General features: G+C 46.0%; 1 protein-coding gene across 1 annotated transcript in view; it reads right to left on the minus strand.

Annotated features, from left to right (window-relative positions):
- Positions 1 to 1,431: 1,431 nt before the first annotated feature.
- The window catches only part of sdk2b (sidekick cell adhesion molecule 2b), a 239,330-nt gene continuing 222,929 nt past the window's right edge, over positions 1,432 to 17,832 (minus strand). The window contains exons 39-45 of the mRNA XM_079293331.1: positions 17,305 to 17,466; positions 17,099 to 17,224; positions 15,923 to 16,087; positions 15,625 to 15,765; positions 14,089 to 14,227; positions 9,866 to 9,995; positions 1,432 to 3,763 (exon numbers count right to left, since the gene is read on the minus strand). Coding sequence (XP_079149457.1) covers positions 3,272 to 3,763; positions 9,866 to 9,995; positions 14,089 to 14,227; positions 15,625 to 15,765; positions 15,923 to 16,087; positions 17,099 to 17,224; positions 17,305 to 17,466 — 1,355 coding nt within the window. The 3' untranslated portion in view covers positions 1,432 to 3,271. The remainder of the gene's footprint in view (positions 3,764 to 9,865; positions 9,996 to 14,088; positions 14,228 to 15,624; positions 15,766 to 15,922; positions 16,088 to 17,098; positions 17,225 to 17,304; positions 17,467 to 17,832) is intronic.

Raw genomic sequence — 17,832 nt, forward strand, 5'->3', positions numbered from 1 at the left:
GAGGGTGAGAGGTTGTCAATGGACGTACCAAAATGGCTACTGTCATCTTCCCATAATGCGCATTAAGTCAGAAACCAATTTAAGCATTCCACCAATCAGTACATTAGAAAGGCATTCATGAACTCAGGGTACGTCCCCTTTCTCAAATTAGTATCCTTTCTCCAACAGCCAGAATATCCTCTTCATGTCCCCAAACCACCCTCAGTGAAGCTCACAAATGAGCCAATTAAATTCAGGGTTTCAAACTCCTTTGAACTACACCTTCTGTCTGAATCCTTTATTATTCCAAACTGTGGGTTCTCAAAGCTCATCAGGGCTATTTAGTACACCGGGCTCCCTTTTTAACGGGGGCCACCAGCTCGCTCTCGTCTGTCATTCATTTCCCCCGAGGGAGCGCGAAGGAGAGACAGAAGGAAATAAATTGTTCGGCAAGTGAAATGCCTCCTGTCTGTGATTCTTCTGTCAGAGGGACATTTCCCATGTGTTTTCCAAAAGGGGGGATTCGCGCTTTGGACGCACTCTGTTCTGTCCTACCACATCTAATCTCCTCTCTTCTCATGCCTGTGTGGTTAGTAGGTTAGCCCTGGATCAAGTTGAATGTGATCCCATTAGCATCTAACACCATCTGACATTGTACACGTGCTTCTGTCATGCAAGTGTGTCTCTGTTAGTTCAGGTACTCTTTCAAACACATCGCTTATGCCTGAAATACATATAGGCATCACTTCACGTGCAGTCTGATAGGTTTAAAAGGTCCAACTGAGCCAGTTTATTCGACCAAGGAACAAATGATGAGCTAATGAATTGATGGTGGAGCACGAAAACATCCGGAGGGGACATTTGTAACCAGATAACAGGATTGCACAGCATCTGCACTGCTCCAATTCATTGCTGCCCTGAGTAACACTACGGTTAAGTGGAATTTCATCAACTAATTAGCCACAGACAGACCGATGTGCTAAAAAGCATTTATACTCGGAGCAATTTGTTCTCTCACATTTATGCACGCTTTCCTTTGATGTTTTCATGACTTGTCATTAAAGATAAGGCGCCATTTACTGACATGATCTACCTCGCGGCATTTCACACGTTCACTGTTTAGCTGGAAATCCGAATTAAAGGTTTAGCCCTTAGTTTACATTCTTTCATGTACTGCTGATACGGAGTGATAGTGGGCAAAGGAGTGGAGTTACATCAAGGCAACCCGGGCTATTTCCTCTGGTCATTAGTGAATGGCAGACGACTGCTTGTGCAATCAGCGTGTTGATGTTGTTTTCATTTGCTGCGTTGGAGCGGTGATCATGGTGAGGAGAGGGTTTGCCGTTGGTCATGGCTTAGATGTGTGAATGACTCCTACGGTGCAGCTACAGAGGCCGTGTGTGTGTGTGTGTGTGTGCTGTGCTGTGGCAAAAGTTTTCAATTGAGCACCAGAACATTCAAAAATAATTTATTTCAGAAATGTACTGTGATCATATATCCATTCAGATTCTGCATGATAAGCTTTTGTTGCGTACAATGAAATCACCCCACAGAGAAAAAAAGAAAAACAAGGTGATTTTTTTTTTTCTTAGTTTTGTTTTTTAAAACTATGAAAACTAGGAACACACCACTGAGTCTTCACGATAGCGTTGCTATGAGTGCGCCTGGCGGGCGGCCGGACGGTGCCAGCCCTCTGTGGTGTTACTCCAGGCAGGTTTACAGCTGCGGCACGACAATCTCTTTATAACCAGACACACAGTGAATGATCTGTAAAGCTTATGCACAAGAAGTGTAATCACACGCACACATACACATGCACTCGCAGACACTCACTCACTCACACACACACACACACACACGCACACACACGCATTAGCATTTGGGACGATACAGTCACACCTGAATAGTACAGCGTGATTGATTACACAGAAGGGAAAGCGGTGAGGCAATTCAATGACATCATCTCTTGGCGCAAGCTCGGTGCTGCCCCGTGATTGTGAGCAGAGACAGAGAAGAGTTATACCAGCAAGGAAGGAAACAGGAAGAAAAAACAAACAAACATCGTTTCTTATCAAAATCTCACTGTTAACATTTTAGCGGAACCAGCAGCCGTGCCCACACGTGGCCGTGCCAGTCTACTTCAGACAGTTCTGACGCTCTTGGGTCGGACTTCAAAGCGTTTCAGTATATGCAGAATGAGACTGATGTGTGTGTGTATACGTGAGCCAGCAAAAACGGTGAAAAGAAATATGGGTCGTGAATGCAAATTAATTCACAGCCCACATCCGTCAGGATTAAAAGAAAGGCTCTCGGAGCGCGAGGCCAGCCATTTACGATGCCGCAGTCAAGGGCACCATCCGCAGTTTCAGTAACAATTGGTACCAGACATCACAAATAATTGTTTCTCTGTCAAGGCATCTCTGATCCACTTTACCACACTCACGACGACGACTTAAACACTTTCACTTGAACAGATATACACTCATTTTATATATCTGCAGGGTCCCTCAGGCGCGGCACAGTCGTTGACATTTGACCCGCCTTGGCCAGTTGTTTCTATGCACTAGTGTGCTGTAGGCCAGAGAGCTGTTTCCATGGAAGCCAATGTCCGCTAAGAACTCTCCCCGGCCAACACATTAAAACTTCTTCAATTTGGCATGAAATTCCACATCCACGTCTGTCCTCATTTGTGTTGTTTTTTTATATCCAGGTCATCCAGTCCACACAAACACTTGTCCTTTCACTTCCACAATATGGCTCCATGATATTGGTTTTTTCAGTCTCCATCAACGCAGACTCTGCATTGACTTGATTTTGTCTTTTAGGTACATCTACTATATATATGTTTTTATATATATATATATATATATATTTATATGCATGTGTGTTTTCAAAGATTATTGTGACTTTGTACAGAATCAAAGAGATTACCATTTGAATGTTTCCAAAGAAAAGCAACAAAAAACAGGGAGGACAAAGTCATGCTTGCAAATAGCAACAAAAAAAAAAGCGAAAAGATGATGCAGAGTGTGATTTTATCAACTGGTGGGAGAAAACTACACTGGCACACTTCCACACACTAAACAATAAAAAAGTGTTCCAAAAAGTCTCATAGTGCTGTTCCGCATGTATCCAGCAGACTAAAGAACAGTAACAAGTCAAAAAAAGAAAAGTGACAGAAAGCAGGAAAGCCGTCGATGACTTGAATGGGTGAACGGCGCGCTTCTGTGTTCTCCGTTAACACACGGTGGGTCGATATCTCCAGAAGTTTTGATGTGCTTTTCGGCCTTTTTCACACAAAGGAGGAGAAGCCAGCGATTGGGGCGCGCGAGCCAGGGGCTAGGCTGCTAGGGGGCCTGTAGAGGGTGCTGTGCTGGCTGGGGGGGTTGGAGCTCTGTTGGGAGGGGGTCGGAGTCCGGCTACCTTTGGGCCTAAACAGGCTGCCTTGGCCTTGGGGCGGGCCCTGAGGTGGGCCCTGGGGCGGGCCCTGAGGCTGGCCCTGGGGCTGGCCCTGGGCTTGCTGAGGCTGGGGGCTGGGCGAGCTGGGCAGGGGGCTAGGCGAGCTGAGCTGGGGTGGCAGTGGGGGTAGAGGAGGCAGTGGCGGCGGGGCGCAGTGATCCGGGTCGCCCGACTCAGACTCGGTGTAGCTGTAGGCCTGTGCCCGGGATATGCCTTTCTGTTGGCGCCGCCAGGAGTTGTAGTAAGTGGGGTCGCTGATGTAGTGGTTGACGAAGGAGTGCGTCTTCTGCCGGTTGGGGTCCACCTCGTACTCACTGTCGCTGCCCTGTGAAAGAAAGACAATGACGAGGAGACTTTAACATATGGAGCTAGCATGGGGTGACTCTGTAGTGGTTCCATGTGGAGCAGTTAGAGATGCTGAGGCTACAAATGTCAATGAACATGAAGTTATTGAATTACTTTGAGCAAAGTCGTCAATTCACAAACACCCCCGTCTAAACAGCACACACATGCATACGCACTTACATCTACCACACAGCACAAGAACACATGGACACCAAACATGGTCAAAGCATGATGACGGAGGGATGACTTGTTACTGAAGCGTGCATTGTAAACGGGCCATGAACACAAGATGGCAAAGGTCAATTTCATCTCCTGGAGTTAATCAGTATGTTCAGGATCTAAGATCTCTGTGTCCCCACCACGCCAGCAGGCGGGTTTTGGTATTGTTCAGCACAGTGTACCATATAAGACCTGTAATGGGAATCTGGGGGAGAGGATTTGATGAGGACTAGCACTAGGAACCAGTCACCTATCAGGCTACAAACATTCAAAGCAGGCAGCCACAGGAACCTCACCAAATGCAGTGGAAGTGTATGTAGGCCACCTGTCCCATATGAAAACACCAGCGCCTCCTATGGGTGAACAAAACAATGGGTTTTACAGTACATCACCATAACAGAATGATTCAAATGGCCCAGTCATGACGATGATAATCATATATATGTGATACATATGTATCGGTCCTTTGTGCCATTCTGGATGAATGGTGCGACAGGCTACAAATAAAAAAAGAAACATCGGTCGTGCAGTGCATTCTCAAAAATAGATGTGGTTTAGTTAATTAGGAAGTAAAATTAATTTTCCTCATTCTTTCAGTCAGTTTCAATTCCCTCCAAGCCATCTCTAAAGAAATGACAATGAACCAGAGCACATGCTCGCTCCCGGCCCTGCACCTCGCTGCGGGCTGGGCTCGGGACGCGACTGTATTCACGTCAAGTGACATTCCACGCGTCAAACAGAAAGCAATGTGATCATTGAGCACTCGGTGGGGATTGCTCCTGGTCAACTAATTGCCCTGAAAGCAAGCTGCCAATTGGCTAGCCAGCCTGTGATTGATCACATGGCCACAGAGCACTAATACACAGCCGGCGCTGCCAAAATTGTCACCGGGTAATTTCCCAAAGAGGCTTATTCTTTTCGGAAGAGTACACCGTGAAAATGCTGCTGATAACTGTGACTGTCTCAAGGTTCTTTATCTCTCACCACTCATGTTATCGTGTTCAATCTCCTCATACAGGAACATGGCTGTTGGCACGCACTCGAAGGATGCACTCCGGAGCACAGCTCTCTGTGCTGGACATTGCACGGCACACATGTGATGCATATGGCAGCAGGCTCAGATTACCCCTCAGCCTCAACATGGCTCATGTCTCCTACATGGCCAACCTCTTCACAAGACTTTTCTTTGTCAGCTGTCAGAAGAGTTCCTAAATGTCCAAATATTAAATATCATGCTTTTTTGATTCAATTCAATTCAATTCAATTTATTTTTGTACAGCCCAAAATCACAAATTACAAATTTGCCTCAGAGGGCTTTACAATATGTACACGTTTGACATCCTCTTGTCCCGGGACCCTCACATCAGAACAGGAAAAACTCCCCAAAAAACCCCTTTAACGGGGAGGAAAGAGGAAGAAACCTGTGGGAGAGCAATAGAGGAGGGATCCCTCTCCCCGGATGGACAGAAGTGCAATGATGTCACGTGTAGAACAGGATAGTGAAGTACAACACATTCAATGTAATTACAGCACATTCAATGTATGACACAACCACGACAGGAGGCAACACCTGGTCCAGGTAAACCCGGATACACAGGAACCTGTGAGGCGAGAAAGCACAGAGACTCTGGTGAAGAAGCAGGTCAATAATGTGCATTAATGGTCTTTGGTTTTTTTTTGATCTTTGATCTTCTTTGGTTCTAAACAAAAGAAATGGATCCCTTCCCCCCCTTACTCTCAACAATGGTCATCATTTCTTTTCTCTTTTTTCTAACTTTCCTTTATGTTGCTGTCCCTCTCAACACGTAGAGCAGAAGTCTGAGCTGCATTAGAGCCTTCCTGTGTTTGTTGTCCATTTGTAAAATTGTTACCCAGTTGTGAACACTTGAGGCCGACCAGTGTTGACAGGCAACCCAGTCACGTCAGTGTGTTTCAGCAACACAACAACAAGATCCATTCACAAGACATACCGAGCCACATCACGTGGTGTTACCTCACTCTGAAAGAATTAACGCTGCATTGAGAGAGGAAACCACTCCAGTTGTGTGTGTGTGTGTGTGTGTGTGTGTGTGTGTGTGAGAGAGTTAGTGGGAAAGAGCGTCGGTTGCCTGTGGAGTGTGCGCAACAGTTGTTCTGACATTTGTGATGTTCTACGTACAAGTATAAAGCAATGCAATCTGTCCTCCTGTTGCTTTTGGTTCATAATCAGTCTAACAGAAATAACTCAAGGATCCAATTGAGGAATCAATTTGCCTCTGGGGCAGCACGGCTTGCGAAACAGCTTCTCACTTTAACTCATTATGAGTTAATTACTGGAGCTGAATGCTGTGACAGAAAGAGACTTTAAGGGATGAAATGCAGCGCTGCACCTCAGCCTCAAGGGAACCAACATCTTATGTATGCAATGAAATGTGGAAGACAGACACATACCAGCCTGCCAGTGATAATTACTACACATATTTACATCATTATGATGTTAAATTAGGCAGAGAAAGCGATTAAGACTTCTATCCAATTAACTGGTGACACCTCTTGACAGTAGTTTATTTTATCACCAGCATAATAACGTTACCCTGTGTTCCTGTTTACGATCGCTAACATCGTGAAGGGACAACAATGTGGGACGGGGGGGGGAGAAGAAAAAAACACAACAATGGATGTTAAATATTGGACAAAATTACGATTTGACGTAGATAAATTGTCGGCATATAGAGCAGGTGTTCCCACAATCTACCCCCTGAACTTTGACCTTTGACCTCAGTCTCGACAGAGTTCAACTGAAAATGGCATATGCTGTCATGTCAGATTCTTATTTTGTATCTATATTCATGCCTAAAGATGTCCCGCGAAGCATTTTGTGATGAACCAAAAGTTCAAGGTGCTTTGTCAACATCTTTACTTTCCTCTGGCTTATTTAATGGCATGAGACTGAAACAACAATCTTATGGCAAGCATGGCCCCCACCCCCTCCCCCCAGAATGGATGCATGTATACCCCAGTACCACAGCGTGGGTCAGTCCTTTGTCCTCTAGTTATGGATTATTGCAATGAGGAGGGGGAGAAAAGGGGGGGGGGGCTGTCCATGTCACTCTCATTGATGAAGTGAACACAGCAGGGGTCCCCGCAGACAAAGACAGTATATGTGGGGCTCGAAGGGGGATTAAAAAGCCCAGAGACATGCACAGTACATACATTTTTGTGTGCTTGCGACGATTTCTGTGTAGAAAAAAAAAAAAGGATTAGAGCGGAGGAAAAACAGCAATTGGAATATGTGTTTTTGGCGTGCTGAAATGCCTGCCGCATCAAAGTAAAGTTGTACTTTTTCATCATCAAGGCAGGGATATGGGCCTCCTTAGCAGCTCCAATCCCCTCTCACTGCTGCAGTGTATGTTGCTTCAATCAGAACAACTATGATAAGGGATTTGAGATGTTGTTGGCCATTAGTGAGAGTAATGGAAGCGTGTGCTTTTGTTGCGGTTCCCTACAAATTCTTTTATTTTCTTAATTTGTCACCCGTCTGAAGGTTAAGGGACTATATGGGGCTAGTTTTCCTCTCACAAATTTCTCCTTTCATCCACCATTTCGGTCTCTACCCCGCTGTTCTGTACACACGCCCTCAAATTATTACAAATAAAATGTGATCTATATGCGGTCATAATTGTCCGTTATTGCGGGTTATGACATCATGCGTCAGACTGGGCTCAAAACAAAGTGGTGCGTTGTCACGAGAGACAACCCAACCATTACAGAACGCATTCTCTCAGTTGAGCCCCGGCCGAAACAAAAGAAGCTACCGTGGCCGGAGAGACGGGGTGTGGGAGGGTGGAGAAAGAGTGAGATAAACAGAGGCAGATAGGAAGAAGGGGAGAGAAAGCATGTAACAGAAAGCAGACACTTGCATTTCTCTCCCACGGAATGCCACTCTGCAGAGAGAGCATGATCGACGATCCATCTCTGACTCAGAGATGAGATCATCTGTCTTTGACTGGTTTCGGTCTTAAAGGACACAAAGACACAGAGGCAACCTCGCCACATGAGAGAGCCTCATATACTCTAAAGGGAAAACAAAGTCAATAGGGAACTACCTGCAGGGGGGCAGAGCAGTAATGGCGGCCTTGTTGCCTTGCCAAGTCAATGTTAGCTTCCTTCATATCCCCTCTCGAGGACGAGTACAATAGTCAACTTATACCTGCTGGTGGAGCCCCCGGGGATTAAAGAGGACAGACCGCACAATGTCATACCGATAGCTCAGAGTTACCCGCTCAATAAAACTTCAAAGAGCATTCCTGGATTCGTCCGAAGCACCATTGGGTGCTGATATGGCGGCCTGTCAGGGGCCTGGCAGACGAGCCCGAGGGTAACAGGCAGGGCTCTGTGTGGTGTAGCCCATCAAAGCCAGCGTCAGCCCCTTGACTGCGCAGTGTGGCAGCAGGCAGGCGTCGCCATCGCAGGCCGAGGGGGCGGCTCTCCTGCATAAAGGCCGTGTTTGACAACACACAAGTGCGAACGGTAGATATGTCAGACAGGCGATGAAATGACGAAATGATTTCATTTGAGGGGGATGTTATCGCGCTGCGAAAGGTCCTGTCCGTAACGATTCATTGTTGGGAGATTTTCATTTGATCTGGAAATGGGACTTAGGTTCCGATAAAGTCAGGTGGGGAGAGATTTCTGGCTGCGGAATTCTCATAGCATTCACGTAGCTGGCTGAGAGATGTTCCAAGATAATTTGAGAAATGCTCAGAGTAAAGAATTTGTTAGAATTCAGGACCACTACCCCCCCCCCCCCCCCCCCCGGCAGCTTTCTTCTGACTAGGATCAAAACCAGACTGCACACCGCAAGATGGTTCCCCCAAACCACAGAGAGCCGGGGAGGGAGGCGGCGACATGAACAAAAAACAGAAACAACATATGTGCAGAAAGACATAGGGGAAGACACAGTTCAGATGTTCTTTAAAACAATGTAAAAATAAAGAAAAAAATCCCAAAATGAAATAGAAATAGTCAGGAAATCAGAGACATGAGGGAGGCACGCAGACTGATCGATGGAAAGATAGGCGGGAGAGACAGACAGGAAGTCAGAATTTATCGATTGCACTCACTTACTGGGCAAAAGCAGTTTGGCTCAGCACATGCCACAAGTTCGACACTCTAGCAGTGCTTGTTCAGTTATCAGTCCTAGCAGTGTCTGCCAAGAACACTCTGGAATTCAAAAGAGATTCAAAACTAAGATATCTGACCACCTAAAATGCTAATGGGGTTCTGCCACAGAAGAGGAGTGAAAAGCCAATACAGTATTTTCAGCTTTCCTCAGAGATGAGTTTTACTGACTCTGACTCGCAAAAAAAAAACTTCAGTAGGAAAGTTGGATCGGCCGCCTGGCTGGTGGAGCGGTTCCTACCAATAGGTCACTAGCTTTGCATGTGCTCCCGCCGTCTTACGTAACGAGTGCTGTGGCTGAGTGCAGTGGCCTGGATCGCAGGTGGGTGTCGGCAGAGTGACATTCTCCACAGGCCACTGCCTGAACAACTGCTTGGCCTGGCCAGCGAGCGGAGTCATTACTCTCTCATCTCTCCTTGTGCATCACTGTGCTGTACCTCATGATCTCTGCGGGCCGAACGGCATTCAGGCGGATGACGGGGAAAAGACACCACGTGGACAGAATGACACGAAAACACTGTACAGCCCACAATGCAAAAAAAAAGCTGAATTCGCGAGGAATTCAAGGAGATGACAATGTGCACACACACACACAGACGGGTACGAACATGTCACAAACACACACTTAATGCAGGCGGACGGTGAACATTTTTACAAACACAGACCAGACAAGGTGTAGTGTAAACAAGAGTGGCTACTGCACCTGCGAGTCTGAGATTTCGGAGGGCTTTTCCGTCAGACTGCTGCTCTCGGCGGGGATCAGGTCATTGTACTTTGTGCTGACGTCCTCGTCTGAATAGTGAAGACTGCCTGGACTGGGCCGAGGAGGAGACCTGGGCAGAGGTGGAGACAGACTGTGAGAATGATTCAGTTGGTTCTGTTTTGTTACATTGCTTTTTTTTTTTATCATTTCATGACAACCATTTCAAATCAATTAAAAATCAAAAGGATAATTCCATTTTACAAGTTTACTGCTGATGTATGGGAACGCAGTGATATAACAAAGGGGGCAGAAATCATGAAGTTGGAAGATCAGACCAATTAGAAAGTTTATCCAAATGTACTTGGACGGTAAAACAAAAGTAAAAGTTTGAATTGTTGACCACATTTTACTGATGTAAATCCATCGCAGTTTGCACACTCACTTCCTTGTTCAGCTTTGACCTACCGGACTTAATGCACAGTTTTCCTGTGCATTCTGGGATTAATGCAGCTTTTTTTTCTGGTGTGGTCACCTTCAGGTTTACCTTCAAATAAGTAGTTCAGATATTCCGGCTAAACTGCTCGGGATTTTGGTCTGAACGCCCGCTAAGCGCTTGTGTTCCTTGCCCCATCTTTGTTACCATGTTCCTAAATCTCAGGAATGACTTTGGTGAGCACAATGCTATCATAACCAATAGAAACGATGGCCAACGTTATGCAAATGAGAACCATGTTGTTGGCCTTTTAAAAAGATAATTTGGCCTTCTGTAATGAATTCAGGAATCCTATTAAATCACTGTCAAAGCCACACAAGCAAAGCTCTGCAATGACTCCAGGCCTCCCTCATTCTCACTCATGTGTGAGACACTGCAGCAAGCACTTCCTCTCAGGGTCACATGTATCACTGTCTGTCTGAGTGTGTAGGAGTGCAGCTTGATGAGAATCATGGGGGAATGAATAATTCCTCCTGATCCAGTCCTCACTGTGGGCTGTGGAACGTCAAGCCGCTGGGCCCTTGTGACTAAATTATGAACTGAAGTCTCGCGGTGCTCAAGGGGTCCTCAAACAAATGGCAGCCTCGGGCTCTGCTCTGGCAAATGTTATCCGAGCCCACGTGAACGATTGCACGGATTAGACTGTCAGCGGCGTCCTGCGGCGATCAAATATGTCATTCAGATGTATGTGTAAAGAGAGTAAGCGATGGGACTGAGCAAAGAAGGGAGTGTGAAGCGAGAACGGGGTCGGGGAGAGGTGCCGAGCGAAGCTAAAGGCTGAAAGAGAGACGGAGTGAGGAAAAATGAATGCAGAGAAAGATGAAATGCTGGAAAAACATTTCCTTAAATGGTGTGCTCTAGTCAGGGGTTCTTTAAATAAATATGGAGGAATGCCGAAGCTCCTCCGTACTTTCCACTGTCGCCCGTCCTGCTGAACAAACAGCCATCTGTTTCTGCTGATTGGTGCTGGTTTGGCTGAGACTACTGGGACATGCTGACTCCTGTTGACTTTCCAGGCCATAGTGCCGGCCGCCTGTCGCTGCCAAAGGAGCTGCAGCAGCAGCAGCAGCACACACGCGGCCGCTTTTGCGCGTTCGAAACCACATTCGCATTTTTCCCAAATAAATACATGTTGAAAGCATTTCAAAAATGCTGTGGCTACATTCCAGCAGTTTTCACAAGTGGTGTTTTGAGACAAAATGGAAAAGTCCAGAAGGAAATCACAAAGCCAGCTGCAATTCACTTCAGCTCGATGAGTTACTTTCATTATTAATTCACTGTGCGGTGAAACGTGCACAGTAATGAGCTACCTGTATACAACACGATACAGCTCGGCGAATTTGTGTCATATCTCTGTGTATGTCTGCGGATGTTCAACAGAACACAAGTGTCTCAGGATATGCAGACATAACATATGTCTGTGATGACAACTTACAATATTAAAATGGCATGTATTGTACTTATTTCATGTGGTGTTATAAAATAATGGATAAAAAGGACGGATATTTACTTTGTAGGTTATATTGAAAATAATTTCTTCATTTCAAGAATTTGGAGGTGAAGGGAACCCCAAAGCACGAGGGGAGCCAATTAAAATCCTTCATATAATCCGACTCAATGTTGACCGTCTTCAACTGCATGCATAGAGATATTCATGTCCATTCATGTTTGATATACATGTTTGCATGTCTCTCCTGTCCTTCTTGAGGTGGAAATGTAAATGCTTTCTGGGCCTCCCTGTGTAACGGATGTACTTTCATTACTTCTTTTTTGCTCTATACTCAATTATATATACAATTATTTTCTCTTTTTGATTGGAATTTGCACAATTATACCTAAAACATGATGCATTTGGGGGGTAATGATGCAGTAATAACATAATTAATCCAGTAAATGAAGGACAACAAAGCATTTTTAACGACTTGATAAATAGACTGAGCAGTTTATCCGATAATATATTATTGCATTTTTCAATACTTTGAAGATATTGCCTAATCCAACGGGTTTGTAGCAAGCTAACAACAAATAAATAACACATTTACCACTTTAAAAAAAACAGAATGGGTAAACTAAATTTACCCCAGCGATACAGTTTCTAAGACGTCAGTGTGAAGAAATGCTGTTGGGAGGCCACTGGGACAGTCTGATAAACTGCCTGTTTAACAACATTGAGTAAGCTCAGCCCACTTTCACCTCCTCTCCTTGACTCCCTTACACTGTGGAGTGTGGCGTGAATTATTTATCTCACTTGGACGTGGAAGGGTCCACTACTTAATCCTCCCGCAGAAAAATCCAGTCAGCAGTGCGCCGGGGAATCAAATCTGCCTCTGGTCTGCACTCATTATCAGGCTCTCCTCATGCTACGATTGCCTGTAGGGACTCATTAACATGTCTGAAGTGTTCAAGAGCTTTGTCACTCAACAGCGTTTAAAACCATGTTCATCTACACTGAATTACTTCACCAAGGCCTCTTTAAACCCAGTGCGTCAAAGTATATTTCAAGAGAAGGATACAAATCCATACGCTAATGACGCTGTTAATCCGTTCCTCTTAACACAACAGCAGTGAAACCTCAACCCCGAGACACATTTGGACTCCTGTGAGTGAGTCCAAGTAGTTTATGTGCTGTCAGAGTGGATCCGGACTGCTAATGTCTTACATAAACTGTGGGACCACATAATACCTAAATTGACTATTTTTAAGCAGAATCAGCAATGCCAAGTGGACTATTTATTGTGTAACTATTCTTAGCATTCGATTGGAACTCCTAACAGTGCTAAAAAGGCACATTGATAATATAAGTAGTCACGGATCAAGTCGCAGTCACTCAGAGTGACCTGCATTGACTTACCGGTGCTTGAATTTACTGTCATGCATATCGGCCCTTTTGTTAAACTCTGATCTCCACACAGAGAAGATCTCTGTATCCAAAATCAAACATTTGCTGTCTGACACGGCTCTGAATTAGAACGAACACAGTGGGATTAGGAATGTTTGATTTCTAATCCCGGTATCAGGCAGGGGACTTCATCCTGTCTTTGGTATGGGGGGGGGGGGGGGGGGAGGGGGCTGAGTTCAAAGAGTGCCGAGTCTGAAAGCACATCTGTGCATTCTTTCAATCCCCGCCGCCCCCTTCAAGCCCAGAGACATAATAGGAAGCTGCCTGGAAGCTCCTCAAAGACCCGGAGCAGCTTTGATCTGCTCTCGAGTATGGATACACACACCTTCACCAATTCCTCACACGAATCTCCCATTCAGTACCACTACAGAAAGAAAGCCAAGACATCCACACGAACAGTCACTTCTGACATACTGCCACAAAACAGCTGGACTCCAGCCGTCTCTAGGTCTACTTTCTACCTTAACGAGTGTTAATGATCGAATGCAAAGTGTACAGTTGGATCCAAAATTGGACTTGAGTCAGCCCCTGCAGAGTTCTCTGCACATTAGTCAGTCAGAGTGATATTATTAACAAGGGCATGGTCTCAGCACGCTGCATGCCCTGCAGCTGGGATTCACTGAAATACAGAAGCTCATTAAAAAGGAATCCGAGGAGTCTTTCTATGTCCAAGTTGTCAGGAGGCGAGTGGTTGTTTTTTTCCTGCAGAGCTGAAAATGTCTCCACAGATAACCCAATTATTTTACCATATGGTTATTTCATTTTGATCCGTAGTTTACATATATTCTGCACTTCATATCTTCTGGTTCATGAGCTGCGTGGACCACTGACCTGGTGTAGACGCCGTTCTTCCGGCAGAATGAGTTTTTCACAGACAGCCTTCGGTTGTTGAGTTCCAGCGCGGGGAAGCGACCTTCGTCCAGGCTCACCAGGTCCCCGTGGGTCAGAGCGTTACAGTTGGAGTTGTTACCTGGACACACGTACAGAGACACTGTGTGACCACAGGTGAGTGTACGGGAGGATGAACGGAACTGTGAGCGAGTGAAAAAAATTAGGAATCAGGAAAGATGACTGAAATCATGAAATAATGTTCCGGAACGAAAACAACGGACAGATGAACCTTCTGAAGAAAAACAATGAGTGAGTGATTGGTAGAGCTGTATCGAGTCCTTGAGGGCAAATCTTCATAAGGAAATGACATGGCATGCCATGTACTGTCTTTAAAAAGAAAAAAAAAAAAAAAGGTTCCGGGTCATTAACAGGTCTAACCTTGCGTGTTTTTGCTTTCCAGTTTCAAGTCCAAGTAAACCCTCAAGAACTATTTTTTGTGACTTTCCTTGCGAAATATGCTTATTCAGCACAAAAGCAAATGAGCCTATTTCCCAAAACGTTGATGTATAGAGACTGACTAGAGCTTTGTCTCTTCTCTGTTAAAGCAGGGAGCTTTCACAATCTATAATATCACAAAGTCATGAGCACAGATGACACCAAACGCACGGAGAGGCAGGCACAAAAGCCACCGGCATGTGATAGATGAGAGTTATTCTCTGCGTAAACACTGTGCATCACAGATGAATGGGCGACAGCACAACTATTTTGCATCGGCACCCGAGTGTCCCTCACGATTAATCAAACCGCCAGCACCATGAACTGAGAGTGACAGACCTGCCATGCTGCTCTACGCTACATCAATGTGTGTAGGCGCTGTTGCTTCAGGTTAAAAACACTTTCGGTCGTCCTAAGACTTATGAGTGACCACAGCGAGGCCAGGACCTCCGTGGTTACTCCAGGGCTACTCGAGGTCAATTGGTGGTTACGCAAACACACAGGGAAAAAAAAGAAGAAAACAAAAAGTGCTGGGTAGGTCCTGTGGCCATGGGCCAGATTCCTGGAGAGGAATAACGGAGGCATTGAGAGGGTCTTTGTGTTGGAGTGAAAAGGAACCTCTTGTTTTTCCTCCGTCAGTCAGAAAGATGGGCAGTGACCCGCAGGGACCCCCTCCCCTCCCCTGCCTGGCAGCTAAACAGCGATGGCAGAAGTGCTGAGCTGAGGGAAATACCCGCTGATGTCAGAGCTGCACTGAATGGACGCGCTCGTACGCGCCCGTCTCCTGCTTCTCTTTCTGTCCCTCTCATTATCCTGCTTATCATTCCAATTTACAATACAACCCTCTCAGAAAAGTGACCTCATGTTCACTGCTCAGTATTTTGAAAAACTACAAATCATTACAAACCCTTATGAATTGAGACTCTTTTAAAAAGAAAAGTCCATCAGATTCTCGGCCTCCGTGCCACTAGAAGGTACACGGCTTCTATACTAAAGCTGCACGTCTCGTTAGAAAATCTCCATTTTATTGCGTGCACTTACCTGATTCAGACTTCTTGGCATACTTCTTGCTCTGGCCCCTGATAATGAGGATGAAAACCAGCAGCAGGATGAAGATGAGACCCACCAAAGCCACCACAACCAGGAACCACCACTCCTCGTAGAAAGGCGCCACTTTTTGGGCTGGTAAAAAAAAACAAACACAGAAAATTGGAATTCATGGTTGTTGAAAACGACTTGCCATATATTGTTGTGATCTGAATAACCTCAGGGAATTCAATTTAGTCTGCAAAATCTATTGTAATTCAAATGTACTACCATGAAACACATGAAAGCTCACCAGATATAGAAGGAGAAGGTGGACTGGGGGAGCCGTAGCCGTAGTCGTTCACTCCAATTACCCTGAAGTCATAACTGACCCCCTGCTTCAGGATATCCATGTTGAACGTGTGGGATGTTACTTCCTTGGGGATGTCCTTGATTAGGATATCCCACAAACCCTCATCTGTAAAATTGCAATTCTGGGTGAGTGTGGCTCTGAGGAGAAAATTGAACTTGTAAAGCATTTGAACAACGTCAACATGTCTTTGTTAACAGGTCGGTTGCTTTGTTTGATATCAGGCTCCGGTCTGGCTGGCAGCAACCAGGGTAATTCATAATTCCTGCAAAATATTACACAACCCATCAATTCCAGTGGCCCCCGTAAAATTGACTGCAACCAAATGCACATCATAAATAGAGGTGCAGCCATATTTCAAATGAAGCAATGTTCGGTGCTTAGCTTTGGAAATCCTGCCAGAGACCATTTATTACAGGTCGCTGCTTGTAAACATGTAAGTTTGACTCTTTCAACGGCGGCACACAGACATAAACAAGCACCGGAGTTCACCCGTCACGTTGCTAAACTTCGGCTCAATTTAGAAGAGCTGACGTAATTCCATTTGAAGACAAACACGAGTCATCACGTTGTATGATACTGCGGAGAGTTACGGCCCTTGGCATATGGAGATGAGACGATGAGGGGGGGGGGGGGGGGAGGGGGTCGCGTGAAGTGGTTCGAAGCATCTTCCTCGTCCCCTGGACATCAATCTACGCAATATATTCTCATCACCAGGGTTGCTCATCCTCCTTCAAATCTAGGACGCACAACCCCCTTCAATTCTTTCACTAGAAAGTAGTGAGAGAGTCCCCTACCATCCATCACCTCCTCAACCCTGCCGGGGCCTGTCAATCACGACTCAAACCTGATGCCAATTGTCTCAACTGCAGCGCCACGATCAATAACCCATTAAAATACCGGTGAGACAGACTGCGGGCCAGCAGATGTTGGCACTTTACTCCACTTTCCTGAATCAAAGTATCAAGGAGGCTAAAATAAGGCAAGGTTAACACATCCAAGACTGAAGTGGTGATCATCTGTGTCCATACAGCGTTGCTGTATCATGGCCAGCTTGTTCTGAGCCGCACCGCTCATGCAGGTAGTGTGGCCGGCGCATTGTGCAGCTGAGGCACCCACCTGAAGGTCTGGCCTCGATCACGTAGCGCGTGATGGGAGCACGTCCCGGGTCCCCGCTGGTCCAGTGGATGGTCAGGGCCGAACCATAGCGCGTGATAAAGGGTTCTCCGGGGGGTCCTGGGGCTCCTGAGAAAAAAAGAACGAGGTGTTGAAGTAAAGAATTAAAAACACTACAATTACCACAAACAAACATCCCGGCCCGCTACCTTCTCCCGGGCCGGTGGTGATGTTGGCCTCCACTTCGGGCCCGTAGATGAAAGTCTTGGCCCGGATGCGGAAGTTGTAGGTGATGCCGTCGGCCAGGTCTTTGAGCTTCAGCCAGAGGGGGCCGCTCCCCTTCACATCCACTGTCACTGTCTTACTGACGCCTGGGGGGGAGGGGGAGTGAAGACATTCGGCACAGGCCACTGAAGACTCTAGACAAACAAACCACATTTAGAGCAGATCTTACACGGGCCAGGCGACGTGGGAGCACACTCAAACACAGGTAAACACACGCACACAGTCATGGAATTAGTAGCGGGAAATAGATTCACATTTCAACTCTGGAGACACAAATCATTTAAGCTGTTAAGGTCAAGGAAAATGCACACCACAAGAGTTTCACCAGCCTGAGGTAAATAGATTCAAGCAAAAGTCAGATCCGACACAGGTTTATTGATCATCCTATTCCATCTTGTTTTGTGCATACAGGTGTTAACAGAAGCCCGCAGCCACTTTGAGCGAGTGAGAAC

The sequence above is a fragment of the Melanostigma gelatinosum genome (genome assembly GCF_949748355.1).
Source record: "Melanostigma gelatinosum genome assembly, chromosome: 21".
NCBI classification, from domain to species: domain Eukaryota; kingdom Metazoa; phylum Chordata; class Actinopteri; order Perciformes; family Zoarcidae; genus Melanostigma; species Melanostigma gelatinosum.